The sequence below is a fragment of the Lissotriton vulgaris genome, chromosome 10 (assembly GCF_964263255.1).
Source record: "Lissotriton vulgaris chromosome 10, aLisVul1.2, whole genome shotgun sequence".
Lineage (NCBI taxonomy): Eukaryota > Metazoa > Chordata > Amphibia > Caudata > Salamandridae > Lissotriton > Lissotriton vulgaris.
Window position 1 is genome coordinate 976,914,189 of NC_141698.1, and position 26,440 is coordinate 976,940,628.

A 26,440-nucleotide genomic window follows, 5' to 3' on the forward strand; every position below is an offset into this window, starting at 1 on the left:
CACACTCTGTGTAGAGTTCAATCGCACTTTCTATTGAAAAGTCATTTTATTTTGTCTTTTGCTTTGGCTCATTTCAAACGGTTTGCACCAAATTTGGCACCTCTTAGTGTAAGATCCAGCATGGCAAATGTTGTACAGTTCTGATGAGGTGAAAAAACAGAGGGGGGTCATAAAGATTTGTTTTCCCATTTTTGCTCCCGTAGGACACTGTGCTCGCACATACAGCCAAAATCACTGAACAGATGACATCAGACTTGGCATTAATGTAGAACTTTATTCAGAAATTGTGCTTTTTATAGTTTGCTGTAAATCTGGTCAGGAGTTTATGAGATATTAGCATTTGAAAAAGGTGCCACATGAACTTGAAAGGGTCAATTATTTAGTATATCTCTTCAGTTGACAAAGTATTTGTTAACTTGTTTATAACTTTGGCACTGTTTGTCAGATATGTTATGAAATTTGGCCGACACTTCTGGCCAGATTTAATAAATTCTCATGCAGCGAAGCAGCTGAAAAATGCTGTTCTGCGTTGCGTGTGAAGGATCGAGCAGGATAGCAGCATATCTACAGAGATATGGCTCACTCCTCCCCTCTCTCTAGCCCTGGCGCACAATTTTGGTGCTGTGCGCCAAGTACACATCTTTCCACGATAGTGCAAAGGTGTGTGCATGAATCTAGCATAGGTTTCGCACTGAAGAGTACCCTTCCATGACACAATACCATGCCTAGACATCTTTTCGAACTTTCGCTACTTTGTAAGTGTGCTGTACAGTGCAGCACACATGCAAAGTCAGAAAAAAAGGAGAAATTAAACATTTCTCCTTTTAACACCTGTTTTCAAATGGCATTCGTTTTTGTCTCAAAACCTTTTGTGTCACAAAGCATGAGTGTTTGCATGGGAACGCCCATGTAATGCTGTATTGACGCTTCGCACTACTTTGCGTTACTTTTTTGGCAATTTATAGTGCAAAACAAGTTATGCAATAGAAAGTAAATAACAAAAAAACATTTTGTCCTGGTATGCATCAAGGTTGTGACACAAACACAGCGCAAAATGGTGGTAAATTTGGCACATAGCATGTTGAGATTACTATTGGCATTTCAAATTGTGCAGATCTATCATGGGGGGCCCAGTTAAAATACAGGGAGTGAGGTGCACTAAAGTGTTAATTTGCTAATAGATATGGCAGTACATTATGAATCTGCACACAATTTGGCAGAGGCTGGGAAGGATTCGTTTTCTATTGGTATGCCAATGTTTGTACCAGTCCATCATAGCAGGGGTGGTCAAGCTTAAAAGGGGGGTAAAACAACATTTCTATTTGCTTATAACTTTGGCAGCATTAAGCCACTTAATGTGGCTTAACGCTGCTTCATGAATAGGCCCCCTTTCATGCTGTGTTTAGCGTGAAAGGGGCGTGCAGTGGGTGCTGTGGTGGGCATTCCACTGCAACACCCATTGTTATTTACGCTGCCCCCTATTCGCAAGGGCAGTGTAAATAGGATCTAACACCAAACTTAAGACCAGGAAAACCCTTGTCTTAAGTTGGCGATACAAGGAGAAATGCTTGTTTTTGAATTTTCCATGTGTGTTGCATTGTGCAGCATAAATGGAAAATGCAAAATCCCATGGTATGTTTATGTACAGGAAAGTGTCGGTTCTTCTACATAAACCAAGATGTTTTTTAAAAAATGCTGTTTTGTAACTTACATGTATGCTGCATGAAGCAGCACACATGTAAGTTATAAACTGGCATTTTAGGTTTGTTTATGTGCAGGAAGGGACTCCTTCGGGTACATAAACAAACCTCCCTGCTTGCAGACCCCCTCGCACTCTGGTGCAAGAGTGACAGCATTGGCGCTAAAGTGTGAAACTTAGCCCCATCGCAGGGGGCAAAGCATGGCTGCACCATGTCCTTGTGAATATGGTGCAGCCTTGCTTTTCCGAAATGGCGGAGAGAGGCGTTAAGCCAAGAAGGCTAATGCCTCTCTCCGTCAGTTCCTTGTGAATATTACTTAGTTTAGTTTAAAAACTTTAGCACCCTTTGGTGGCAGCACACACAATTTGGTAAAGACTCAGCTTGGTTTGCTTACTCTTGGTTTTCTCAATTTCATGTTGGTTAATCAAGTGTATATTTCAAAGGAGAGTCATATAAGAGTTACTTCTAATAAATTTGCACTGCTTGATAAATCCACAAAAACTTGGCAGATGTTTATAAAGTGTAGTTGCCACCTGTTTATGTCCAATTTTGAGCAGATCCATCAAGTGAAGGCAAACATAAATGGGGACAATAAAAACTTCTTTCATTAATAACTTTGGTGCTGTCTGATAAAACAGCATGACATTGCAGATAGTATATTAAATCCAGTGCATGGACGAGCAGGACCTGCAACCAATTTCTGCTGTGCACAGCTAAAGTGGTTTAGACATAGGGCCTGGATGAGGGCTGTGCACGGCACAGAAAGGGTATTTACAGGTGAATGTGGTATATAACAAAACAAACTTCACTGAAAAACCACAGTTTAAGTTATGTTATGGTACAGTGAACATAAAACTGAAAAACCTCTACGGTTTGCCAGATATGGTGTGCAATGCACAATACACACCATGACCCAAGCTCCTCGCCATGCTCAGTACACTCTATAACCAATGGCTTGTTAAAACCAAATCTGTCTACAAAGACAAAAACCATGGCAGGGTTTTGTGTTTGCTGAAGCATTACTTCCTTTACTGTGTTTTTTCAGTGATTATTTATAGATCTATATCACCCTTACTTCAGAAAGGAACACAGAAGGTTTTTATCAACCTTATTTGTATGCAGTTTTTTAAAATTAGCACTCAAATTTAGGAAAAGTATGGAAGGATAATAGCCCTGGTAATAGATATATTTCCAGAAAAATACTAACCTTTTTATATCCTCAGAACATTCTCTTTTAACATTTTGAGTGTACATTCTGCCTGTAACTTTTTGTAATCTATTTACTCTAAGTTGTTTTTAACTTCTTTATGTAAGTATGAGACAATATATGTTTGGTGTGATAGGCTTTTATGGTTGTTATTTTCAATAACCAAATAAAGTTATTTGACTTGACTTGACTTGACTTATCAAGCTTACTTTTAAGATACATTTCCTTGGGTACTGAGAGCCTAAAAAATAAGGCTACTAATTATAATAAACCTTTTACATAAGTATCTCAACAATTTATTAGCTATCTCACAATGTGTAACACCCTCTCTTTTGAACAGATATCTGACTATTTTCATCTCTCTGTTATAAACCGTGGACACAAGAGAAGGAAAGGCTGAGCATCACTATCACGCAGGCAAATGTTTTCCAATATGGCATTTCCTTTCAATTACCTTAAGTAATTTGAAAAGGCATACTTATAAATTCCATTTTATTAATCTATTTTCAAACACTAGTGTTCTTATAATAATTTTCTGTGTTTCTCCACTCAGCTAATTCTTAATTGTATGATGTTCTACATTTGATGCGTTCTGTTTCGCGCATTCTGAGTTTGTTTCTTTGCTCATATATCCAAACACCATCAATCTACTTCTAAGGTGGTCACTGATTGATGTACATATACCTTGGAATTAAAGTGTTCTGTGGCCTCACAGAAATGGCTGTGAATTAGTTGTTAGTGTTATTGTAACGCCCATTTTCACTTTGAGCTACTTCCTCATCAGCATGCTTAACAGTAATGAGGAAAAGTAGGTGGCTGCGTGATAAAGGTTATTGGGTAACTCATCAGAACAGTTTAAGAAGAGCCCCCAGCTTAACCCAGTTTGCAAAGAGAAGCAGTTTGGCAATGACATCAACTTGCGGTGCATCTCATACTTTATATGGATTAATGCATTGCAATGCAATGCAAATTGACTTTATTTCGGATATATTGCAATCCATAAAAGTACAATACATTATACATTTCATTTAAAAACATCACAAAATTACAAAATCAATATAAAATAAATACATAAGACATATAAATTTCTTAGCAGAGTGAGTAGACAAGGTCAGTACAAAGAAAGTGCAAGTGCAAGTCGAGCCCATGTACAGAAAAAGTGCAAAAAGTGCTTTGAGCTGAAAATCACAATTATTCATTCTTTATATGGATTAATATTAGCTGCACTTATAGGATTGCTGAAATCCTCTTTAAAATGTGATTTCATACTTCTGCATCTATAATTTAGTAATAACACAAACGTGAGCACCATCATGTAGTCGTCCAGCACAAACCACCAGAGCCTTTAAAGTCATCCAGCAAACTATTTTCTCATTCCTGTGTCATTCTCATGATGTATGTGAGGTTGTTGCAATCACTTAGATTTGAACACAAATTGTGACTTTCACACACATCAAATCTACATCTTGAAGACTCTCACCATGTACTCTGGATCTGCCCCTAGATTAATTTCTTACATGGGTGTTTTTTACCCTTGCAGGCAGCTTTTGCCGCATGCCCAAATAATTTCAACATGTGCAAATTTTAAAATATATTTGGTTATGTATTTTGAAGTTTATGCTTTCATGGATTTATCTTTATACATATTCAGAAGTTTGAAAGTTATGAAACTAGGAAGAAATACTGAAATGCCTTCAGAACCTCATTAAGTAATCTGAAGGACATAATCATTAGTAAGTCGGAGACTCTTCCCACCCTCTCCCAGTATCTCTTCTGTATTTACTACTTAAATCTATACTTACACGTGCAGAGACTCCGTAGACGGGTTGGAGAACTCCTCATACATAAGAAAAGGAAAAACTTACATTTTGTAGTATGTTTTCTAGCACTAGAAAACATAGTCCAAAGTGCAATTTGTGAATCAGGCCCTTCCTCTTTCTCATTGTTGGAACTGGCATGTTCTGATTGCTGAGGCGAGGCCCTAACCTTTCAAAGCCTACTACTCCCGTCAGGGTTGGGTGATTACACTCACTATATAACCTATGCACAGTCTTGGGTAGCTTAGCACTGAGCAGTCAGGCTTATCACAGAGGCAATGTGTAAAGGATTGGCACAGCACTCTCACACAATAAATGCACTGAGCAAAAGAGACTTCACATGTGATGTATGTTAATAAAGTTTCTATTCAACACACACATTAATTAACACAACATGAACATCATGTCTTTCCGGGCATCAATCGCATTCGGAAATATCATTAGCAGTACTTGCAGAGCCGGTCCTAAGCCTTCTGAGGCCCCGGGCGAAAGGGAAGATGTGAGGCCCCTCTAATTACATATTGTGTCGCAAGAAGTGACTTCACAGAAATGACTTCGCAGGACTTTTGATCTTAGTTATTTGGCATCACTGAAGCAAACTAATGTGAATATCAGTATCTTGCAAAGCCCAATCTTTATTGGACAGTGTCAAACTACAACTCCCAGCATGCATATTTGCCACATAATATATAATCTGCTGCATAATATGAGGATTAAGCATGGGCGAATTTTGCGAATTCGCGATCCGCGAATTTGCGGATTTGCGAATTCACGATCCGCAAAATTCACGAATTTGTGCGAATTTGCGGATTTTTGTTTTTTGCGTGTTTGCTGGGTTTTTTGCGTGTTCGCGGGGTTTTTTGCGTGTTCGCGGGGATATTTGCGTCTTCGCGAGCCGCTTGCATAGCGAAGTTACCCATGCAGTCATTTATGGGAGAGGGAGAGAGAGATAGATAGATAGATAGATAGATAGATAGATAGATAGATAGATAGATAGATAGATAGATAGATAGATAGATAGATAGAAAGAGAGAGAAAGAGGGAGAGAACGAGAGAAAGAAAGAGAGGCTGGATCTCTGAAGGGCCAGATTCCTGAGTTGCCCCTACAGAACATACAGCTTTTTATTTTTAGCAAAATGCATATGAAAATTGTGCTGTAAAGGTCTCTTTTAGTTTAACCCCTCCTGACAACTCAAAATGGGTGTATTTGCCATCCTCTCCCTTCTTCCTGTTTTTTATATCTGTAAGTGCTTCCTGATGAGGTTTAATTCCTTTGACAGGTGCCTCGTTGCCTACTTGTAACTATTCTCTGACCCTGCTTCAAGGGTCAGAGCAGGGTCAGAGAATAGTTGCAAGTAGGCAACGAGGCGCCAGGAAGCAATTAGCAGCAGGTGCCCAAGTTGAAGGTAATTTGTTTGCAACCCTTTTGTAAAAGGTTACAAAGAAATTAGGTTCAACTTTTGCACCTGCTGCTGTAACCCTTGCTTGGCTGAAAATTCGTCCCAGCTGATTCGCGGATTTTACAGCGATTTCGCGAGATTCGCGGATCGCGAAATCTCGGAAAAACGGCAAATTCACCCACAAAATGGATTTTACGCCCACCCTTAATGAGGATTTTAACTAATAAATTGTTTATAGCTCAAACGGATCAAAAGTTACTAAAAAATGTGACTTGTGCTGCTGTGAAGTAGAGGGCCCTTTGCAAAGGTTGACTGGTCACCTTTCTCACTGCTGCATTTGTATGTTCCACTGGTACTAATAAGGAAAAATCTTTGCAGAGACTGTTAGCATGCGTAAAATATTCAGCAGCTCCCTCTAACCATAGTGCCACATCCTCTTCCCCACTGAACATCATACTGCCCCACTGAGAGAAACTTGCACTTCACTGTATAAAAAAGGGGCCTCTGGTGTTGGTTTGACTTACATTGAGCCTCTGGCTGCGCATGATTTTGTTTAGCTCAATACCTTGGTTCCTTTCTTTCTTTCTATTTAATTATCTTCCATTAATATCCACCACTTCTTCATACTACACTAATCTGTTGAATCCTTGATTTAGGAGTGTTTGTTCTTTTCATTTTAGCACCGTCCTCTCTGCTTACCAGCTACTTCAAACTGGGAGGACTAGTGAGGAGCGCAGGCCCCACCCGAACCTAGCCTCCGCAGACTGCCAACTATCGGCGGCCGCACTCGGACGTCTGCACTGTGGGCGTCCTTGAATCATAGCCTGTTTTTTAAAATCTGAAAAAGAGGCTTCTGAGAGTTCAGTAGAACTTTAGAAAGTCCATGATACATCACGCAGAGCCTGAAGGGAGAAGGCAAAACACAGCTGCTTTGATGAAGAAGAACACATTCGAAAATTCCAATTATTTCTTGATAATTAGAAAAGTGTAAACTTTTACAGACCGTTCTCACCTTGGCTCAGCGCAGAAAGAAAGTGTATCTGAAAGTTTCAAACTGACAATGAAAAATATATATATGCACCCACTTTGAATCAGGAGCCAGAGAGCAAAACGAGGGAGGCCCCTTTCCTGCTCCGTCTTAAAAAGTGCATGTGCAAATTCTACTCAGATCGAGTGGGCCCAGTGGCCTTCATTTACAGGCACACAACTTCACACTTGAAAAATACCCCCTGGTGACCAATGACTGGAAAGAAGGCCTCTGCGTCATCTTTGGTGAGCTACAGGTTTACTTGTCACCAAATGAAAAATGGTGCACGAAACAGAGATCAAATAAAATAGAATTGCTGTAAAAATCACTGACAAAGTAGTATTTTCTGTATAATAAAAGCATGGCTCAGGCCCTCATGCTTGATACCAAAACATACTACTAGCAACACCAGACACGCTGTCTTCCATCCGAGCTGCACAATGTATCTTGCCACAGACGTGCAAATGCGCTTCAGCGCCTGTTCCATTCGAGGTGTGAAGAGCTTTATAAATACAGCTATAGTACTGTATATTACGTGTGTTTCATTTGGCAGTATTGTGCCAAGTAAAATGTTGTACTGTAAACAAAACCCTTCTCCAACTCAAGGTGCACTCCCAAATAGCCAGGTCGCCCACTCTAGCCTTTACCCATAGCAGATATGGGTGCACCCGACCTATGTACTCAGCCCCCTGGTATTCATCGGGTGTTCTGGTGGATGTGTCCAACTTGTTTGCAAGCATTTGGAAAAGTTCCCGCCATATACTAATACAGGCGGGTTGACGGCCGGGGAGACAGAGTGAGAAACTGACAAAATTAGGAGCAACGAACTGGACTGGTCTCAGCCCTTCCATTTCCTTAACAAAGTGAAAGTGGCATGGGCCGTGACTTACCACGACCTGTCTCTGTCACAGTCTGAAGACGTTACGCCTACTCCAATGCGGCCCACCCGGGCTCGGCTGAATAGACTCCCGACTCCCTACAGGCCAGGGAGCGCTTGCGGCGTGCATGCTGCGTCACTGCATTTTAGCAGCACAGCGCGCAGGGGCTGGCCAAAATGAATGTCCAGGGCGGTCATTGGTAGCGCCTTCGCGCGCTACCAGATTGACGGCCCTGGGACCCACATCAAAATGATACGCCATAACGCCGTAGCGCCGTCCGCGAACAGCACTACCACCACTAAGCTCGGTGGTGGTGCGTGCGTGCACGGTGACGGTGCACTGCCACTTTAACTGCTTGCGCGAGTGCACACAGCGCTTCGCATTTTCATGTCGGGCCCAAAGACCCTGCTCTGCTCTGCGGTCATCCAAGTCCACTCTGCGGGGCCGGCGGCGGCGGGGCCCCCTGAGCGTGAGGCCCTGGGCAGCTGCCCATACCGCCCATGCCTAGGACCGTAACCATGTTAAATGACATCAGTAATATGCACACTAGGAAAAGATCCTACTTTATGCCCCAGCACCCTAATGTGGTGCAAACGATTGTCAGAACTAAGCCCACCTTGGTAATTATTATAATTCAATACCAGATCACCACAATATCAGAAATGTGTACGCACAGATAATTGCAACACTTTTAAACAGCACCGGCTATAAACCAATGTCAAATGCAGTATTCTCTTGGCAAGAAAACAATGTCTAAACAACACACATACACAGCACTGTAATGGAGTACAACTGATATCCAACAGGTCAGTTGGTCATACACATGCAGACCTCATGGTCCAAGCCCTCCTCCACCATTCAGCTAACCCCGACTCACTTACACCCATGTGCTGGAGACAAAGAAAAGCCTCCCCCCTGAATCTAGGCAGATCTTGGCCCAAGTCACACTTAGTCAGGGTCCCAGGGAGGAAGGTGGGCGTAGGTAGCAGGGCTAATTAGGCAGCAGCCGACAAGGGGAGGTTCGGCCACTACTATGGAAGTTCACCCACAGAATGTAGATGATTCCACAATGTGTCTTCCAGCACTAACTCAGTTCTGCGAAGCACAAGGGGTCACGCAGTCTCTTGACGCACTTCAGATCACTCTCTGAAGCGTTTCTTAGCCCAGTCAATTACTCTCACAAAGCAGGCCCAATCCGAGCAATACTACCTGGCAAAACAAAGTCGTCAGACCCGGTGAGGAGACAGCAGTTGGTCCGCTGCACTGAGGGTACAGAAGGAACAATCGAAAAATGAGGGATGATACAGGGGAGAGGCACCCCATCAGACAAACATCAATTAAAGTAGCACCTAGGCAATCGGGCACCACAGAACATGAATCTGCTTCTCTGCACCTCTCTGGAAAGGGGAACAATGTCTGGTACGAGTTGATCTGAGTCACACCAGACAATTACGGACACACGCAAAGAAGAGTTGCAAATTCTGTACCTCCTTTGAAATAAAACACAATGTCTGGTGCGCCTTAATATGGGCTGCCCCAGACAATTCTAGTCACACACACAGACACAAGCTCAGCAGTACCACATGAGGTAGAATGAGGCACTACAATGGCTACCCTCCCACCTCCGAGGGTCACAACCTGTGAATCAGACACAGCACGCAATGAGCATGCAGACAGCGTGTCATATGAGAGAGATGCAGCATCATCGAGGAAGCGGGTCACATGGGGGCCGGGACCCGGTGAATCCACTCACCACCAACAAGATGCTTATGTGTCTTGAGTCCCCATGATTTAAGGGCCAGACTCTTTTAATGTGGGCAGTACTTTTAGGCTCCGCACAAGGCAATCAGGTATCCAGGCACAAAAATTAGCTTGACATTCAAGCCACACTACCAGTTGGGATCCAGCAGCCAATGTGGGCACTTAAGAGGGCACCATTTTCCAGGTGTCACAAGTATATGGTGTGGGTCCCTCGCAGAAGGTCTTTGATGTCCCTGAGACCTCCAAAAGACAACAGGTGGCAAGCCAACAAGCACTTCGAGAGCACACGTCAGGGTGTCATACAGCAGCAGGTAGTCATCCCAGCCAGGCCATTATTCAGGAAGGGTGCATGGTCCCTTCAAATGGCAGTAATCCTCCTTCTGCACTACAGATTCCTCTGGCAGTGTGCACCTCGGAGTTCCAGGATTTCCAGTCCTATGTCCCCACAAGTGTATCACTACCCTGATGAAATATGGCACAAGTATTTCTACTGTAGTGTGCCTTTGAAGTTGGGGGCGGTTCAGAGGGTTCCCAGAGGCCAAGTGTTAAAACCTTTCCTGGGATAGCCAGCCAGGCCCTCAAATGGCAGAGATCTGTGGTTCCAGTTGTATGCCCAATGTTTATAGCTATCTCTGGGGAATTCACAGAGGTTTTCCCCCAGCTTCCATTGTAGATTAGAGTCAAACTAAAAGGCACACAAAAGTTACTAGATCAGAGACATGCCCACTTTCTAGAAGTGGCATTTCTAAGCTATTAATGACAAATCCCTCTTTATCACAGGAAAGGATTTGTCATTGTGAATCCAATTATGGGAAACATTATGAAGCTGCTCCACTGTAATTAATCAAGTAATTTCAACAATTCCCTCAAGTTAACTTATGGGAAGAGCGAACCTTATAGGTAGTGAAACTACACATGGGTATTTTTCACTACCTGGGCAGGGAACACATGTGTGTACCTGCCTTGCCTTTTACCTACCACTTGCTTCACCCCTTAAGACTTAAGCTAGGTGTGCCCTAGTGGTAGTGGAAGGTCCCCTCAACATTGGCCAGTGGATCAGTCACGTGCCTATATAACAGATTGATTAACGAGGGCTTGCCCCCCCTCACCACACTGCGGAATCATTGGGAGGCCGACATAGGGAAAGAGATACCGGAAACGGCTTGGTCACAACTCATGCGCCGAGCCTGGAAGGGAGCACGCCATGCCCGATTTCAACTGGTTCATTTTTATATACTCCACAGGGCCTACTTGACCCCGGCGAAAATTCAGCAATACTCGCCACGGACACAGCGGATTGCCCCAGATGCCGAGCGCCTGAGGCAGACCTCTTTCACATGCTGTGGTCCTGCCCGGCGCTGTCCTCATACTGGCTCTAAATAGGATTACGGGGAGAACTTTGACGATCGACGCGGCGGTGGGGCTTTTACACTGGTTCCCGCATACCCCTAAAAATAAAATTTCGAGCAAATTTATTGATTTAGGGCTCGTTCTCGCTAAACGGGAGATAACCAGGAATCGGAAGGCAAGAGTTGGTCCGACGGGAGCTAAATGGCACAACGAACTTTTGAAGTGGGCTACAGGGGAGAGCACTCTGCGATACCAACTGGCGAGGCGGCAGCACAACGAGAGGGCGCTAGAATCAGCACTGGAATGGGAGACAATAGTGCAGGCCCTTAGAGATTACTGCGCTTCCAGCGATTCCAAGGGTGATGATGCAGCACAACTTGAGTCCCGTTAGACGTCCACGACACGGATCTCTATACAGTCATCTGGGGTTTCTTCCCACAAGCTCTTCCTACACATACCACTACACACTGATGGCGGGGTTGGGTGGGGGGAGGGAGTTGAATCATGAGAATGTTGGGGGGGAGTTTTTTCTGTTAGGTTGATCTAGAAAAGCAGATGAAGCCCGTGGGATTATCCGGATCAGCTTCGACGTTCTACCAGATCCCCACCTGTGTTCTTTGTAAGAAGACGCCGCCCGACCCTCGGGTTGTGGGCTGAATGGCTGTGTATCCACGATGTTTTCTCACAGGGGATCGGGTGTTTCTACCCTTTTATTCCTGCAAATGTGTTGCTGATCTGACATGTAACTTTGGCTAATTCCTGCAATAAAAATATATTTAAAAAAAAAAAAAAAAAAAAAACATTGGCCAGTGGATTAGAAAGGAGAACCTGAGCATAGGTGCAATTGCACACACAAAGGCCTGCAATGTCAGGCTTGACAGATGTTTGAAAACTTTTTAGGAGCAAGTGCACACCCACAGACCTACAATGGCAGGCTTGAGACATGTTTAAAACCATCAGGTAAGCACCACTTCCTAAAGTGTATAGGAAGGGCGTGCTGACTTTCACACTGCATTTACAGTGGAAAAGTGCCCTTAGCCCTAAGGGCACTGAAAGAGAATCAGCAAAACCCATGAGAAGAAATATAAGAGTGTCAGGTCTAACATTCACTATCCATTCCTGTGTAGCAAGGATATGGATGTCACACAAACCCTTATCCCCTAAAACATTTAAAATAAAGGAAGTATGTCCCATTCAACAAGCTGGTGCTTGATGATACCTGCCAAGATTTCAATGCATCTACAAAAGGGTCTTTTAACAGGGTATGGTGGCTTTGTGAACTAATGTGCCCACTGTAGGGGACTGTGTTGGACCTCTTGGTCACAGGTTCGAATACTGGTGGGTTCACTCAGCCTTTAATCTTTTTGAGGTTAATAAAATGAGGAACTTTTGGTAACAATAAACATCTGATATTCAGTGCCAAGATACCCTTCTGGGTAAACGTGCACTTTACAAATACACATGTCATGTTATTTTAATGTCTAATAATGTAGGTTGTTGCTAAGTCTATTTTCTATTGAAAATCACACTCAGACAAAGGTTTGGAGTTTTAGGTCAAAAGTATTTCAGATCACGGGTCTTTTCAATCCAAACTTTACCATGTAAGTCCTACTCTGCATGGCTTCATAGTCTGACCCTTCAAAGAATAAGGAAGTGATATTCATCAGGAACATGTGATTGCTAAACTGACTGTCTGATTAGAAATACTATTTTTACTATAGGTTTCTCAGTACTAAAGTATGTTGCTACATTGTGATTTTGTGGCTTTTTAAATCACAAGATCAAAAGACAATGATGCTCGTAAGTGACCCTGAAAAGGAGAAAACCTCAGACATAGAAGCAGCTTCCTGTCACACTATTCTTAGAAACCAGTCAGTCTGCATTTGAGATTGTGTTCTACTTCTTCTTTTTCTTCTTAGTGTTATCGCTGCTACAAGGTTTCAGATTACTACTACTGCAACTATTACGCCTCCTCCTTTTCCTCCTGCTGCCAATACTGCAATATAATATTAATAATTCTGCTAATGAAAATAAAAATTTGTAAACATAAGCAGAAGTTTATTTTTTACAATATAAGTGCAGGTCGACATATTTTACTTGACACGTCACTGATCACTTCTACCGGAAGGTAGTGGGGAAGTGCTTTGGTGCCATGAAAACCCTGAGGAAAGTTATAGATCTATTATCATCCAAAGCCAGGAAAACCATAGTACGCGCAGTAATCACTTCACAATTAGATTATGGCAATGCACTGTATTTAGGTGCTTCCAAAAAAGACCTAGCTAAATTGCAAAGGGTGCAAAATGCTGCAGCACGCCTGCGTCTCTGCCTTCCAAGGAGAACTAATACTAAGAAAGCTCTGACTACCTTACACTGGCTGAGAGTGTATAAGAGAGCCATGTTTAAGGCAATGTGCTGTTGTCATCGCATCCTCTCACACAAAGGACCTAGATACCTGCAACCACTGCTGACTAAATATATCGCAGGACAAAATCTGATATCCGTGGACATGGCTTTAGTGAAGGTCCCAAGAACATTCAAAGCCAGAACTGGGGCTCGCTCTTTCAGGTATTTAGCAGCTAAAATATGGCACACGTTGTAAATCACCATAAGAACGGAACCAAGCGAAGGTTGTTTCCGCAGACAGCTGAAGACATGGCTGTTCTCAAAAACGGACGAAGGGACAATGAAGAGCCATGTAGGAACAGCAGTTACTCATCTGGATATGTCTCAGCACTGGGACACACTGTTGGTGTAACCATGCGCTCTACAAATGAATAAATGAATAAATGACACACCAATACACTCTATTGTTCTTTACTCCATACTATGTTACACCACTCGACTCTACTCCACTGTACAAGACTTTATCTCATGCTAGGCTACTATACGACAATCCGCTCTAAGCAGCTCCACTATTTCACACATTACTGTACACTATCAAATCCACTCTACTACACTGTATGCCACTCTCCAACACTTTACTCCTGTCTATACTCCTTCACTCTGCTGTACATCACTGTACTCTGCCGAATGCCACAATACAACACTCTACTCCACCCTACTCTACAATACTCTTGTTCATTATACAACACTGTACACAACTCTTTGTATGCCACTGCATCCCTCTTTACTCCACTCTACTCGGACACAGTACTTCCCTCTACTCCACTACTCCACTGTATGCCACTCCACTCTACGTCACTCTATGCCGTTGTACTCTACAATGTATGCCCATTCACTCTAACACACTCTACAACACTGCACTGTACTGTACAACACTGTACTCGACAAAAATCAACTATACTGTATGCTACTCTACTGTAGTTTACAGCACTTTCCAATACTGTACTACACCCCACTACACTCTACTGTGCAAAAAGGTACTCCAGTTTATGAAACTTTACTCAACCTTATGCTACACCACCCACTCTACTGCATGACATACTGCTGTAGTCTATGACATGCCACTCCAACATATTCCACATTACTCTACTCTGCAGTACCCCACTCCCATGCACTTCACTCAACTATACTCTACTCTACTGCCATTTATCCTATTCTACACCACTGCACTATAGTACGCTCTTCGCCACTCCACTGTCTGACACTGTACTCCACTGTATGCAACTCCACTACAAACATCAATTTTGTCACTTACGTTGTTAATTTCTAAGGTTGTTTTTGAAACAAAAACAGATCTTTTTCTCAGACCTAAGTATAAAGTTACTTTAACCTTTGTTTTTTTCAGTAAATATATATATAGCTTTGGAATTTCTACGTGTTTTTGCCCTCACGCAAAGCAGACTGGTGGGAGAAGCACATGGCCTGGGCAGGGGAACATTAAATATGGCTTGACAAGGTTGTACTATGGGCTCGAAACATAGATTACCTCTTCATTATATGGAAGGGGTCGTCCGATGAGACGATGAACTACGTGGCTGCCCTGAATAATAACAATTTGAACCGAAAGTTCACAGAGTGTATGGACAGGATGCAGGTTCCATATTTGGACCTGTTGGTGCACATTAAAGACAATACTATTGAGACAACTTTGTATAGAAAGCACACAGATGGAAACAGCACCTTATATGCTGATAGTTTTCACCCAAAGAGTGTTATCAGTGGGGTCCCATATGGAGAACTAGTAAGGCTAAGGCACAACTGCTCTATGGATGAGTATTTTGAAAAAGAAAGTCAGGATGCATTAAACAGGTTCAGAGATCGAGGATGCAGGCAAGAAACCTTGAGAAATGCAGTGAGGAAAGTAGAAAACATACAGAGAAAAGATCTCCTAATAACAACCAGGCAGAAGCTGGGTTCGGCACTAGAAGAGAAGGGAAAGGTTAGAATGATAACAGAGTATACAACCAGCTCTTCTGAAGTATTTCAGATTTTTCGAAAAAATTTGGGGGTCTTAAAAGCTGATAACATTATAGGGCCCCAGATTTCGCAAAGTCCACTCATACAGGAGAGGTTCAGCTCTGAAAGACCAGATAGTGAGGTGTCATTTCACCAAGGGACCCAAAAAGAACAACCCGATTACAGGGCTTTATCCCTGTATGAGCTGCAAAGCTTCCAGGAATAGTCAGAAAACGAAAGACTTTCAGGTACCGGGTAGAAAGACTAAACAAAAGATCGAAAAGTTAAGGAATTGTAATTCCGATTTTACTGTGTATTCTTTAACTATGTTGGGAGTATGATTCACCCAACTATGAAAAGGATCCTCGAACACATGCGTGCCATAAAAAACTGAGATTTCACATACCCGGGTGCACGCCATTTCCAAGAGAAACATAATTCGAACCAGAATCGCCTCAAGTTTTTCTGCAAAGATCAGAACCCCAAAACAGAGAGAGGGAGGGATAGAACCATAACATTAAGGAAGTTGGATTCCCGATATATTGTTGAGTTGCAGACAAAGACCCCACAAGGCCTAAATAATGAAGAGGAGATTTGGGTTCATATCTGATGATCAGACAGAGAATTAATTAAACAAGTGGTTAAAAAGTTGCTGTATAGAGGAGAAAACTATTTTTTTGTTTTTGTTTATGTTAGTAGATCATACACAGAGAATTGACTTGAGATATTGCAAGCATTAGGAGAAGATAAGAGGATTAGTGTACACAATAATTTTCTGTCGGAGATTAACAATTGGTGACATACATTGTGGGTAAAGTGCCCATTCAGGGCTAACTAACTACAAGAAATACTCAATGTAAAGCAGGCTGACCCGACAAGGAGGAATTTTGTTTGATCGAATAATAACGTCTTGCATACAAAGGTCCTGAGAAGTAGGAAAGCCCATTCAGGACAGAATTTGTAAACAGCGGTTAATATACAATAACAATGGTAATTCATCCTAGTGGAGACAAAAAATAATAATGAATTGATGAATTATACATTTGTCTTGATGTAAAAATCGTGTAATAGGATTGAATTCCCACAAGATCTATGAAATAATAGGTGGTGTAGAGTAGGATAAATTAATTTAAACCATGCAAAGATGGCCGCCGTAGAAATACCACGCTGCTGAGCCTGTAAAAAAGCATTGCTGTTTTCTCTGTTCATGATTGGAATGAATTGTGGTTTCCTTTCTTTGTGTTTACAATGAATTGTATTTTAGATATGGCGTTTCTGTTGATTCCACCGACATTGAGGAAGGTGTGCAGCCAAAACGCGTCTGTCCGGGTAGTAATCGTGTGGCAAATAAAACTTTAAAATGTATTTCTCCAGTGTGCGCCTCACTTTGTTACTGTGGGGTGGAGGTCACCTTTTGGAATATAAATATATACATATATAAAACAATCTGTTTTTGTTTAAAGTACAACCTTAGATTTTTAGTACATATAAAAGAAACAAAGGTTAATGTGACTTTATAGTTAGGTGAAAATTTCAATGACAACGTAACATTTTAAACAAAAAAACACTGAAGTTCACATGCTATAGTGATCTTTAAGTAACTATAACTCGTACCTTCACCATGCACAGTCTTGTCATCAATGATGTCATTTGTAATGCTGCAGTGATGTTATCAGTGTTGTTATAGAGCAGGTCATGAGTGATGCAATATATGGGGTACTTAGCTGTGTATGGAGATGGCACGAGTTATAGTTACCTTAGGGCACGTGACAGGGCACGCTGGTCTAAGTATGACTACCCAGCGCAGTGGCGAACAGAGGATCTCGTGTGTTGGGCACCTGTTTTTCCTTTCCAGATATGCAACATGTAAATTCCAGTATTTTATAGGCTCTCAAATGAACCCTTATGCATATTCATGATCTTATTTGTATGCATGCTCCTCCAGGCAGGAGCACTAAACTCTGTAAGAAAATCAGCCTCTCTAACACTGGGCTGAAAGCTAACCTTCTGTAGTAAACAAAAGTCGTGGATTTTCTTTGGCAGTCTAATCAAAGAAGAATAACAGCGGATTCAGGATCAATGGGCTTTAATTTGCTTGATTCCGTTATGCAGCTTCCTTGACTGCATCAAAGACTGAAAAACTCAATGAAATGCAAACACTGCTCCCTCAAACAGCTGCTGTAGAAATGTATTGTACCTCTAACATCAGGTTGATAGAGAACCCAGTGTAGTCCTAGTGCAGATGCCTTTTATTACATTAATGTTGAGTAGGATTGCTCTACACTACAGAATTACTTGCTTCATCCAGACATACCACATCAGAATTCAGATGCCATGTCACAGCATTTTCCTAGCGAAATCTGGAAACCTAGATCCCCACAGGAGAGCTTCTCATCTCGCACCCTCTACTGTACTCACGTTACTTCATGGCTACCAAGAGCAGCTCCACCCTAGACACCTGCCAGCTCTTCGGCACTGCAAGAAAAATCTCAAGACACACTCTCTTCCCCTTCTTCCTACCTCCAAAAGACTCGTTCCTTTGTCTCCTTCCTGACCTCGTCAGAAGCGGTCGCTCCCCACGGCCCCTGGTGTCTTGTGGTTAACCTGACCAACGCTGTGCTGCTCTGCTGACTGCTCTGCTGCCTGGGTATCGTAGCGCTGCTCTGCCGCCCTGAATTAATTATATTTCACTGTGCCTGCTCGCATTGACTGACGATATTACCCTGCCTCTAGCATTTGCCCGCTTTGCCCTGACTAGCGCTCGCATTGCCAAATTGTATAATTTAATTTGTGCTCCATTTCGCTAGTGCCTCCCTGCCCACAGCGCTATTTACTTAAATTCCCCAACCGGTTCCGGTTTCGCTTCTGCCGCCATTTTTGTTGTTGTTGTGCCTCGGAGCCCGCCCTCTCCACCACGCACCCGCCTCCCAGCTGCTCCTCCCTCGCCCCTCCCCTTCCACTATCCATATATGACAGATGCATTCGCGCGCAGCGTTCACGCGCAGCGAACGCGTCCCATGTGCGCCGAAGGTGCGCCAAAGTTAAGCCCGTCTACGCCCGTCCACGCCTGGACCGCGCCCAGTGCCAGACCCCCTCGTCCCCGCAAACCGCACTCCTCCCGCATAACGTATGACGCCGCCACCCTCCTAGCCCTTAACCCCGGACGCACACCACAATGCTATGAAGCTGCCCCAGGACGCACCCAGGGTCCCTTCGCCTGCCACTCCTGCAAGTTCGCCTGCATCAAGACCCACACCAAATCCACGACCTCCAAACACAGCTCCGACTCTAACCACCTGAAGTGCATCCTGCTGAACACCCGCTCGGTCCACAGACACGCCACTGAACTCTGGGACCTACTCGACACTGCGTCACCGGACATCGCCTTCCTTACAGAAACCTGGATGAACGCATCATCAGCACCCGACATCGCCATAGCCATCCCGGACGCTTACAAGATCATCCGAAAAGACCACACCAACCAAACAGGAGGAGGCATCGCCATCGTCCATAAAAACACCATCAAATCACGACCAGCCTCGACGATAACCTTGCAACCGCTGAACACCTCCACTTCCAGATCCACACCGACCCCAGGACCACACTTAGAGGCACCCTCATCTACAAACCACCAGGAACCCGTAAACAATTCAGCGAAGACATCACTGATTTCATCAGCCCACACGCCCTCCCCTCCGAGAACTACATTCTACTGGGAGACTTCAACTTCCACCTAGAGAAGAAAAACGACTGCAACACCACCACCCTTCTGGACAACCTGGCCAATCTCGGACTCAAACAACTCGTTGACACCCCCACCCATAAGCCGGTCATACGCTCGACTCTATCTTCACCTCCTGCAAACACATCTCCTTCGATCACACCCCAGCTCTCCATTGGACAGACCACAGCTGTGTTCACTTCAGCTACAAAACTACCACGATCCACAACCCCCCACAACCTATTCCTCGAAGAAACTGGAACGAAATCACCACCGACCAACTCCTCACATCGCTCAACCAAAACCCTCCCACCCTCTCATCGGACCCAAACGAAGCTGCCACCAAACTCAAACAATGGATCACTCACAGCGTTGACAAATTAGCACCCTTGAAAAACCACCAAACCAAACAGGGTAGCAAAAAGGCCCCCTGGTTCAACAATGACCTTAAGAAATCCAAGAAACTATGCCGTACTCTCGAGAAAACATGGAGAAAAAACCCAACCACTGACAACCTGACCACCTTCAAGGCAGCCACCCGCAAACACCACCAATTGATCCGATCCACCAAGAAATCAGCATTCAATGATCGACTCGACAACAACGCCCATAACAGCAAGGAACTTTTCAACATCGTAAAAGAATTTACCAACCCCACCACAGCCGCAAACGACATTACTCCCTCCCAAGACCTCTGCGATTCGTTATCCTCTTTCTTCTACAACAAAATCGCCGACATACATAACAGCTTTAAGAACATTTCCAAAGAACAGTCCACTCCACCCACCTCCGAACCTAAACCGCTCTCTAGCAACCTTAGCGCCTGGAACCCAACCACCACTGAAGACACCATCCGCCTAATGAACTCCATCCATTCAGGTTCGCCAACCGATCCCTCTCCCCACCACATCTTCAACAAAGCAGACTCCATCATCGCACCCCATCTCCGTGATGTCATCAACTGCTCCTTCAACTCCGCTACCTTCTCAGAAAGCTGGAAACACGCCGAACTCCGCGCTCTCCTGAAGAAACCCACAGCAGACCCCCCTGAAGTTAGGAACTACCGCCCCATTTCCCTCCTCCCATTCCCTGCCAAAGTCATTGAGAAAGCCGTCAATAGCCAGCTCACCGCCTTCCTTGAATCCAACAACTCCCTCGACTCCTCACAGTCCGGCTTTCGAGCCAAACACAGCACCGAAACCGCTCTCATTGCAGCAACAGACGACATCCGATTGCTACTGGACAACGGAGAAACAGTTGCCCTCATCCTACTCGACCTCTCCGCCGCCTTCGACACAGTCTGTCATAGCACCCTCATACAACGCCTCAGCAACGTCGGAATACAAGGAAAAGCCTTGGACTGGATCATCTCGTTCCTCGCCGGGAGAACTCAGAGAGTCTGACTCCCCCCATTCAAATCAGAGGCCACCGAAGTCATCTGCGGAGTACCACAAGGATCATCACTCAGTCCCACCCTCGTCAACGTTTACATGAGTCCCCTCGCATCCATCGCGCGACAACACAACCTCAACATCATCTCCTACGCTGACGACACCCAGCTGATCCTTTCCCTCACCAAAGACCCTATTACCGCCAAAACCAATCTTCATGAAGGCATGAAAGAAGTAGCCGAATGGATGAAAAACAGCCGCCTAAAACTTAACTCAGACAAAACGGAAGTCCTCATCCTAGGGTCATCCCCCTCTGCCTGGGACGACTCATGGTGGCCATCGGCCCTGGGCACAGCACCCATACCCACAGACCACGCACGTAACCTAGGCTTCATCCCAGACTCCTCCCTCTCGATGACCAGACAAGTCAACGCCGTCTCATCCTCTTGCTTCAACGTACTTCGTATGCTCAAAAAAATCTTCTGTTGGATCCCCACCAAAACAAGAAAGACTGTCACCCACGCACTGGTCACTAGCCGACTGGACTATGGAAACACCCTCTATGCCGGAACCACAGCCAAATTACAGAAAAAACTCCAACGCATCCAAAATGCATCAGCCAGACTCATATTGGACATCCCTCGCCAAGCTCACATTACCGGCCACCTGAAAGACCTCCACTGGCTTCCCGTCAACAAGAGAATAACGTTCCGTCTCCTCACCCACGCACACAAGGCCCTCTACAAACTAGGACCCGAATGCCTCAACACACGACTGTCCTTCTACACACCCACCCGCCAACTAAGATCCTCCAATCAAGCCCTCGCCGCAGTTCCGCGCATCCACAGATCCACCATGGGAGGAAGATCCTTCTCCTACCTGGAGGCCAAGACCTGGAATTCTCTCCCCACTCACCTCCGCCTCACACAGAACCACATTTCCTTCAGAAAGGAACTTAAAACCTGGCTATTCGATAAATAATGCACCCCCTCCCACAAGCGCCTTGAGACCCTCTGGGTGAGTAGTGCGCTATACAAATTCCTGAACTTGAACTTCACAAGGATCACTGAAATGTGCTATATTCCTTTGTGAATATCCCTGCATGTCATATTACTCTTGCTCGTAATACTGTTGGGAACTGAGGTCATATAATAAGTGAAGGCCACTAAGGCGGGCCTTACAAACGTCTCATCAGAAGCACACAAGGAAGTCCAACTCTTGTAAAGCAGCTAACAGGTCTTCATTATCAGACTTCAGCAGAGAGTGAAGCAGGAAATTTTGTTCTTTCTTTAAAATGTTCCAGGGAAGAAGGATTTATTCACCTATGATGTCAAGTATGGAAGACCGAGACCAAAGACTAGCCCAGGAATGTGACAGTTACCCAGGGAAAAAGTGGGAGCCATTTGAGTTCCCAAACAAAACACAATCTTTTTCAGGTCAGTAACAATACAACCAAAAGTCATCTGACATTTTGCTTATATCCAAATATTATATGATGGTACAGTGATTCAATAATGAATTAGGAATAAAATAGCTGCACTCACTAAGAGTGCACAGTTTTTCATCGCAAGACCCTACATAAGGTGATTTGAGGTTTGAATGTTGAAACAATATTTTTTTGTCCGCTGCATCTATTTGGTGCAACAGTTGTATCTTTCTTAAAGATGTTGGATACCAAGATAGGTTCAAAAGGTTCTCCAAGGAGGAATGTAGAATATTTACTCTGAAGTTATGGAATAGCCTTTTAAATCAAAAAAGACTCACTTTTATATATGTTTACTAGAAGGATACAGTTGGCTATCCCATGTTTTATTTTTCTAGTCCTGCCAACAGGATGGAAAATTGTTGGGTTATTGTGACCTCTAATAAAGAGTGGTGTACTGCCTCCACAGGACTAGCCGGAAGCTGGAAAGGTCAATGAGTGGCTCCAGATAAATACATGTAATCCCGACTGACGTGTCTCTACCAGATGAAAAGAATTTAGCTTCACATGTATGCTTTGAGAGTGCCCACCAAGAAATGATCTAAAATTAGCAGAGAATATATAGCGGGTTAAAAACACCACTGAATAGTTAAGCATAACCTAGAAATTCTCCATCTTTTGATTCACTATTTTCTGTGTTTCGCCCGAATAAAAAACCAAACGTATCTTCATCCCTTCACGAGGCCTCAACCTGCACTGCATGTGGGATAGGCTGTCTAGCAAATTCAGATTAGCTGGTGATAAGTGGGGAGTACCATTTCCATCAATTTCAAAAGTAGGGGTGACTTCCCCCATCATTGAGACAAGTAGGCACCATCAAAGTATTGAAGCTACTGCCAATTATGCCATAAAAGGTAATGCTCAACAGACTCTTGCGGGTTAATGGCACCCCGACAGATGCACACCGTGGGAGAGAATTAACGTTTAACGTCTCCTCTGCTTGAAACAGGATGATACGCCATAAACCAGGTCCTAAAAGGCTGCACTCAGTGGTGTGATCACAATGTGAACATCTAAAGTAATTCAGGTGTAAAAAATAAGGATCTGCTAGAACAGGGACAGATAATGAAATGGTATTGCTTAGATTTATGCTCTGTGTCCAATAAGTGATGAAGATGATACCCTCGTAGATTTTTACTAAGTACAGTATGCCATAAACTCTCTTGCCAAATGTACTGAGCACATTTAATAATGTATCAAGTCCCCTAAGTGCAACCTTTGAATCATGCTAAGAGGAAGCAGAGTAAAAATAAGCAGAGCATGAAAGATAACAAATGAGGAACTCTCCTTACTGACGTTTAATCAATCAATGATTGATAGGAGAAAAGAAAGGTATTATGTCAGTACAATGTGTTACTAGTACTATACATTCGATAAAAGTCTAGATGCATGCTGAAGAGTCAGGGTGATGCCTTACTCTAACATCACTGCAGCATTATGATTTTGAAGATGGCTTTATACATTATCTTCCTTCATCAATTACAAAACCATAGCAGAATGTGAGGTAAGCTTTGTCGCAGAGTTTGCAAATCAGGGTGTAGTTTGGGTGTTTGCTTCTGTACAGAGACACTTACGGTTCCGAGATCAACGATGAAGCAGTCGCCTTTGTTGAAGCTGGACCATCCCATGGGGACCTCTGTGGCCCTGACGACCCTCCGGCCCTTAATATGAAGCAGCCTCCTGGCGCTCAGGTCATTTGTTACTACATGGTTAAACCCCGATGCCACACCACCTGCCTGAAAAAAGGGTAGAAGAGATATTTAGTGTAAAAGAAATATTTAGTTATCGTAAACTGTGACAAATTCTTAGACCTCTTCATAGAAAAGAAATATCTAGCACAGGAAGCTATTTTACATACTTAACTGGTGGAAATTCTGGTGCCACCAGGTCTTGGCTCTGGATTGTGCCAGGTTATTAACCCCTTCGATGCAGGTGACAAAGCCAGCTCGTCATGGGCGTTACCTGCGCTGTGCGCAAGACGAGCTGGCTTTGTCACGTAACCCGCGATTTTCAAATTTCAGCGCACAGCGGGAAAACCGGCAAGCGCGCATGCGGTTAAAGGAGAGATGAAATTTTCATCTGTTTCTTGCCTTGAATCAACGGAGGCTTCACTATGGTGAACCCCTTCACTGACATGAGAGGATTCAGCCATGTTCCCCCTATTTCCTTCAGGCTTGTGAAAATTATGGTAAATAATCGTCAACCCAAGTTTAAACCAAGAGATGAGGCGGTTCTAGATTGGTGGTCACTGCCAATGTTGGTCAATAACAAAAAGACACACACGTTCAACTTTTAATCAATGGCAGAGTCGGCCATTCACACAGAAAGTCGCACTTACAATACTCTTGAAGGTTTATGCCTATGTTGTGTGAACATTTCTGACTTTCTAGAAGTTCACATGGAGTTCTGGGAGTGATTGCATGTGTAACATGACTGCAACTGGATATATAACAAGTGTACATTTCGACACGCATAAAGGTGAAAAAAACATCATTTAATTTGCACTAAATATTTTTTTCTGCACAGGGAACTTGTTTAGCCACAGGGAAAAGAAACTCCCCATGCAAAAATGTATCCTCTGACATCTTCTTAAATACTGGGCGTAATACAATCCTTCATTCACACTAAAATAGACTTTCTACAGTAGTTGCCAAGAATACACCTAGGAACTAGTAAACCTCTGAACGTTTTGAATGTGAAAAACTCAGAGCAAAAAGTTTGTGAAACAACAGGAACTTGAGTGGTTTTCTGTGTTCACCACTTTTTACAGGTGTCTCGGCCCTGTAGGCATGCCCGGCCGGAACATATGCTTACACTTAAATTCGGGAGTAATTTTAAGGCCGTGTACATTTATTTGTAAGCCCATATTTACATTTCGTGGATCATTAACATCAATTTGCATTTGTAATCGATGGTATTTGTGCCTTTAAATGAAAAGAATTTGAGCAACAAAACGTGCATGTTGTGCTCATATGTTCACATCATTTCTTATTTCTGCAATTTCATCGAGAGTAGCCAATTCTCACTCATATGTTTTATTTATGATGGCCTGCCATACACATGTTCGCTGATGGCTGTCTGGGCAGTTCCAGCCAATCTGCTTTAACTTCAGCATCCGTCTTAGCCACCAACAGAAGATTACCTATATCCTTAAATAAATAGAGGGACCAAAGCCTAAAATAGGAATTTTAAAACAAGTACATTTCGCGCACGTTTAGAATGCTTGCTTTCAATGATGGCTGATTTTGAATGATTTAATTTTATATATATTAAATGCAATGCTCATTCCTGGGGGGGAGGGGTCAACAGGTGTGTGAGGCTGATTTCTGCACCCCCTGGGCACTTTGGTATTACAGAAGAGGCAACAGACGCTTGTGCAGGTCTTTCTGTAATAAACATTGTACTGGTGGTACATGTGTGCCAATGCTAAATAAAAGGGTCATGCCATCATTTTCATAGGGGCTGGCCTCATGCAAATGAGGGAACCCTTTGCCACTGCGCCCACTCCGTATTACAGACGTTGGTGCAGACACAAAGAGGCAGTCAGGAGAAGCACTGATTATGCACCGCAAAAAGGTGGTGCAGAGTCAGTGAGCCGCACGAGGGCACCCCACGGAAGGAGGAGTTAGTCTCCTGAACCACTGACTCGGACATCTCCTGCAGGGGAGTGCACTCGCACATTGCATCCGACTGCAGAGGGATCTCTCGATGCCTTTGGAAGTCAGGCCACCATGCCACCTGTAAAGAAAGGACGGGCTCGCTCTTTAAATAGCTGGTCTGCCTTTCACTAATACATTGCCCCAAGGGCATGTACAAGTTTATGGCTGCGGTAAGGGTAGCACATTAACTTTAATATGTTAAACTGAACTCGTCTGCACCCAGTGCAGCCAGTTAAATGTGTGCTGCAGTACAGACCAGGAGCATGCACTCTATAGTTGATGCAAGGTCAGGCAGCTTCTTGATATTAAGTCGCACTAACAGAAAATCTGGAGCTTCAAAAAAGGAACACTCATAAATAATTTCATATGCCTCATACTAAAGTGGGGTATATTTATAGATTTAATTCATGCATGCTGATTGTGTTGACATACCGCAAGATACGAGGCCAACCTAATCGCATGACCCAACAATCTTTATTTCACCAAGACATTAGGGGGCAGATTTATGTTGTTAATGCGCCACATTTGCGTCACGCAACTGCAGCGTAAACATGGCGCATCCCTATGACCCATTTACAACGTGACGCATCTAGGCAGATGCGTCACGTTGTAAAGCCCTGCACCACTTGTGGGCGTTCCGGCGCAGGGTGGGCTTTCCGGGGCAGGTGCGCCTCGCAAAAGTGG

General features: G+C 43.8%; 1 protein-coding gene across 1 annotated transcript in view; it reads right to left on the minus strand.

The window, feature by feature from the left end:
• Positions 1 to 26,440, minus strand: part of SCIN (scinderin) — a 312,531-nt gene that overhangs the window by 208,745 nt on the left and 77,346 nt on the right. The window contains exon 3 of the mRNA XM_086941979.1: positions 23,672 to 23,833. Coding sequence (XP_086798105.1) covers positions 23,672 to 23,833 — 162 coding nt within the window. The remainder of the gene's footprint in view (positions 1 to 23,671; positions 23,834 to 26,440) is intronic.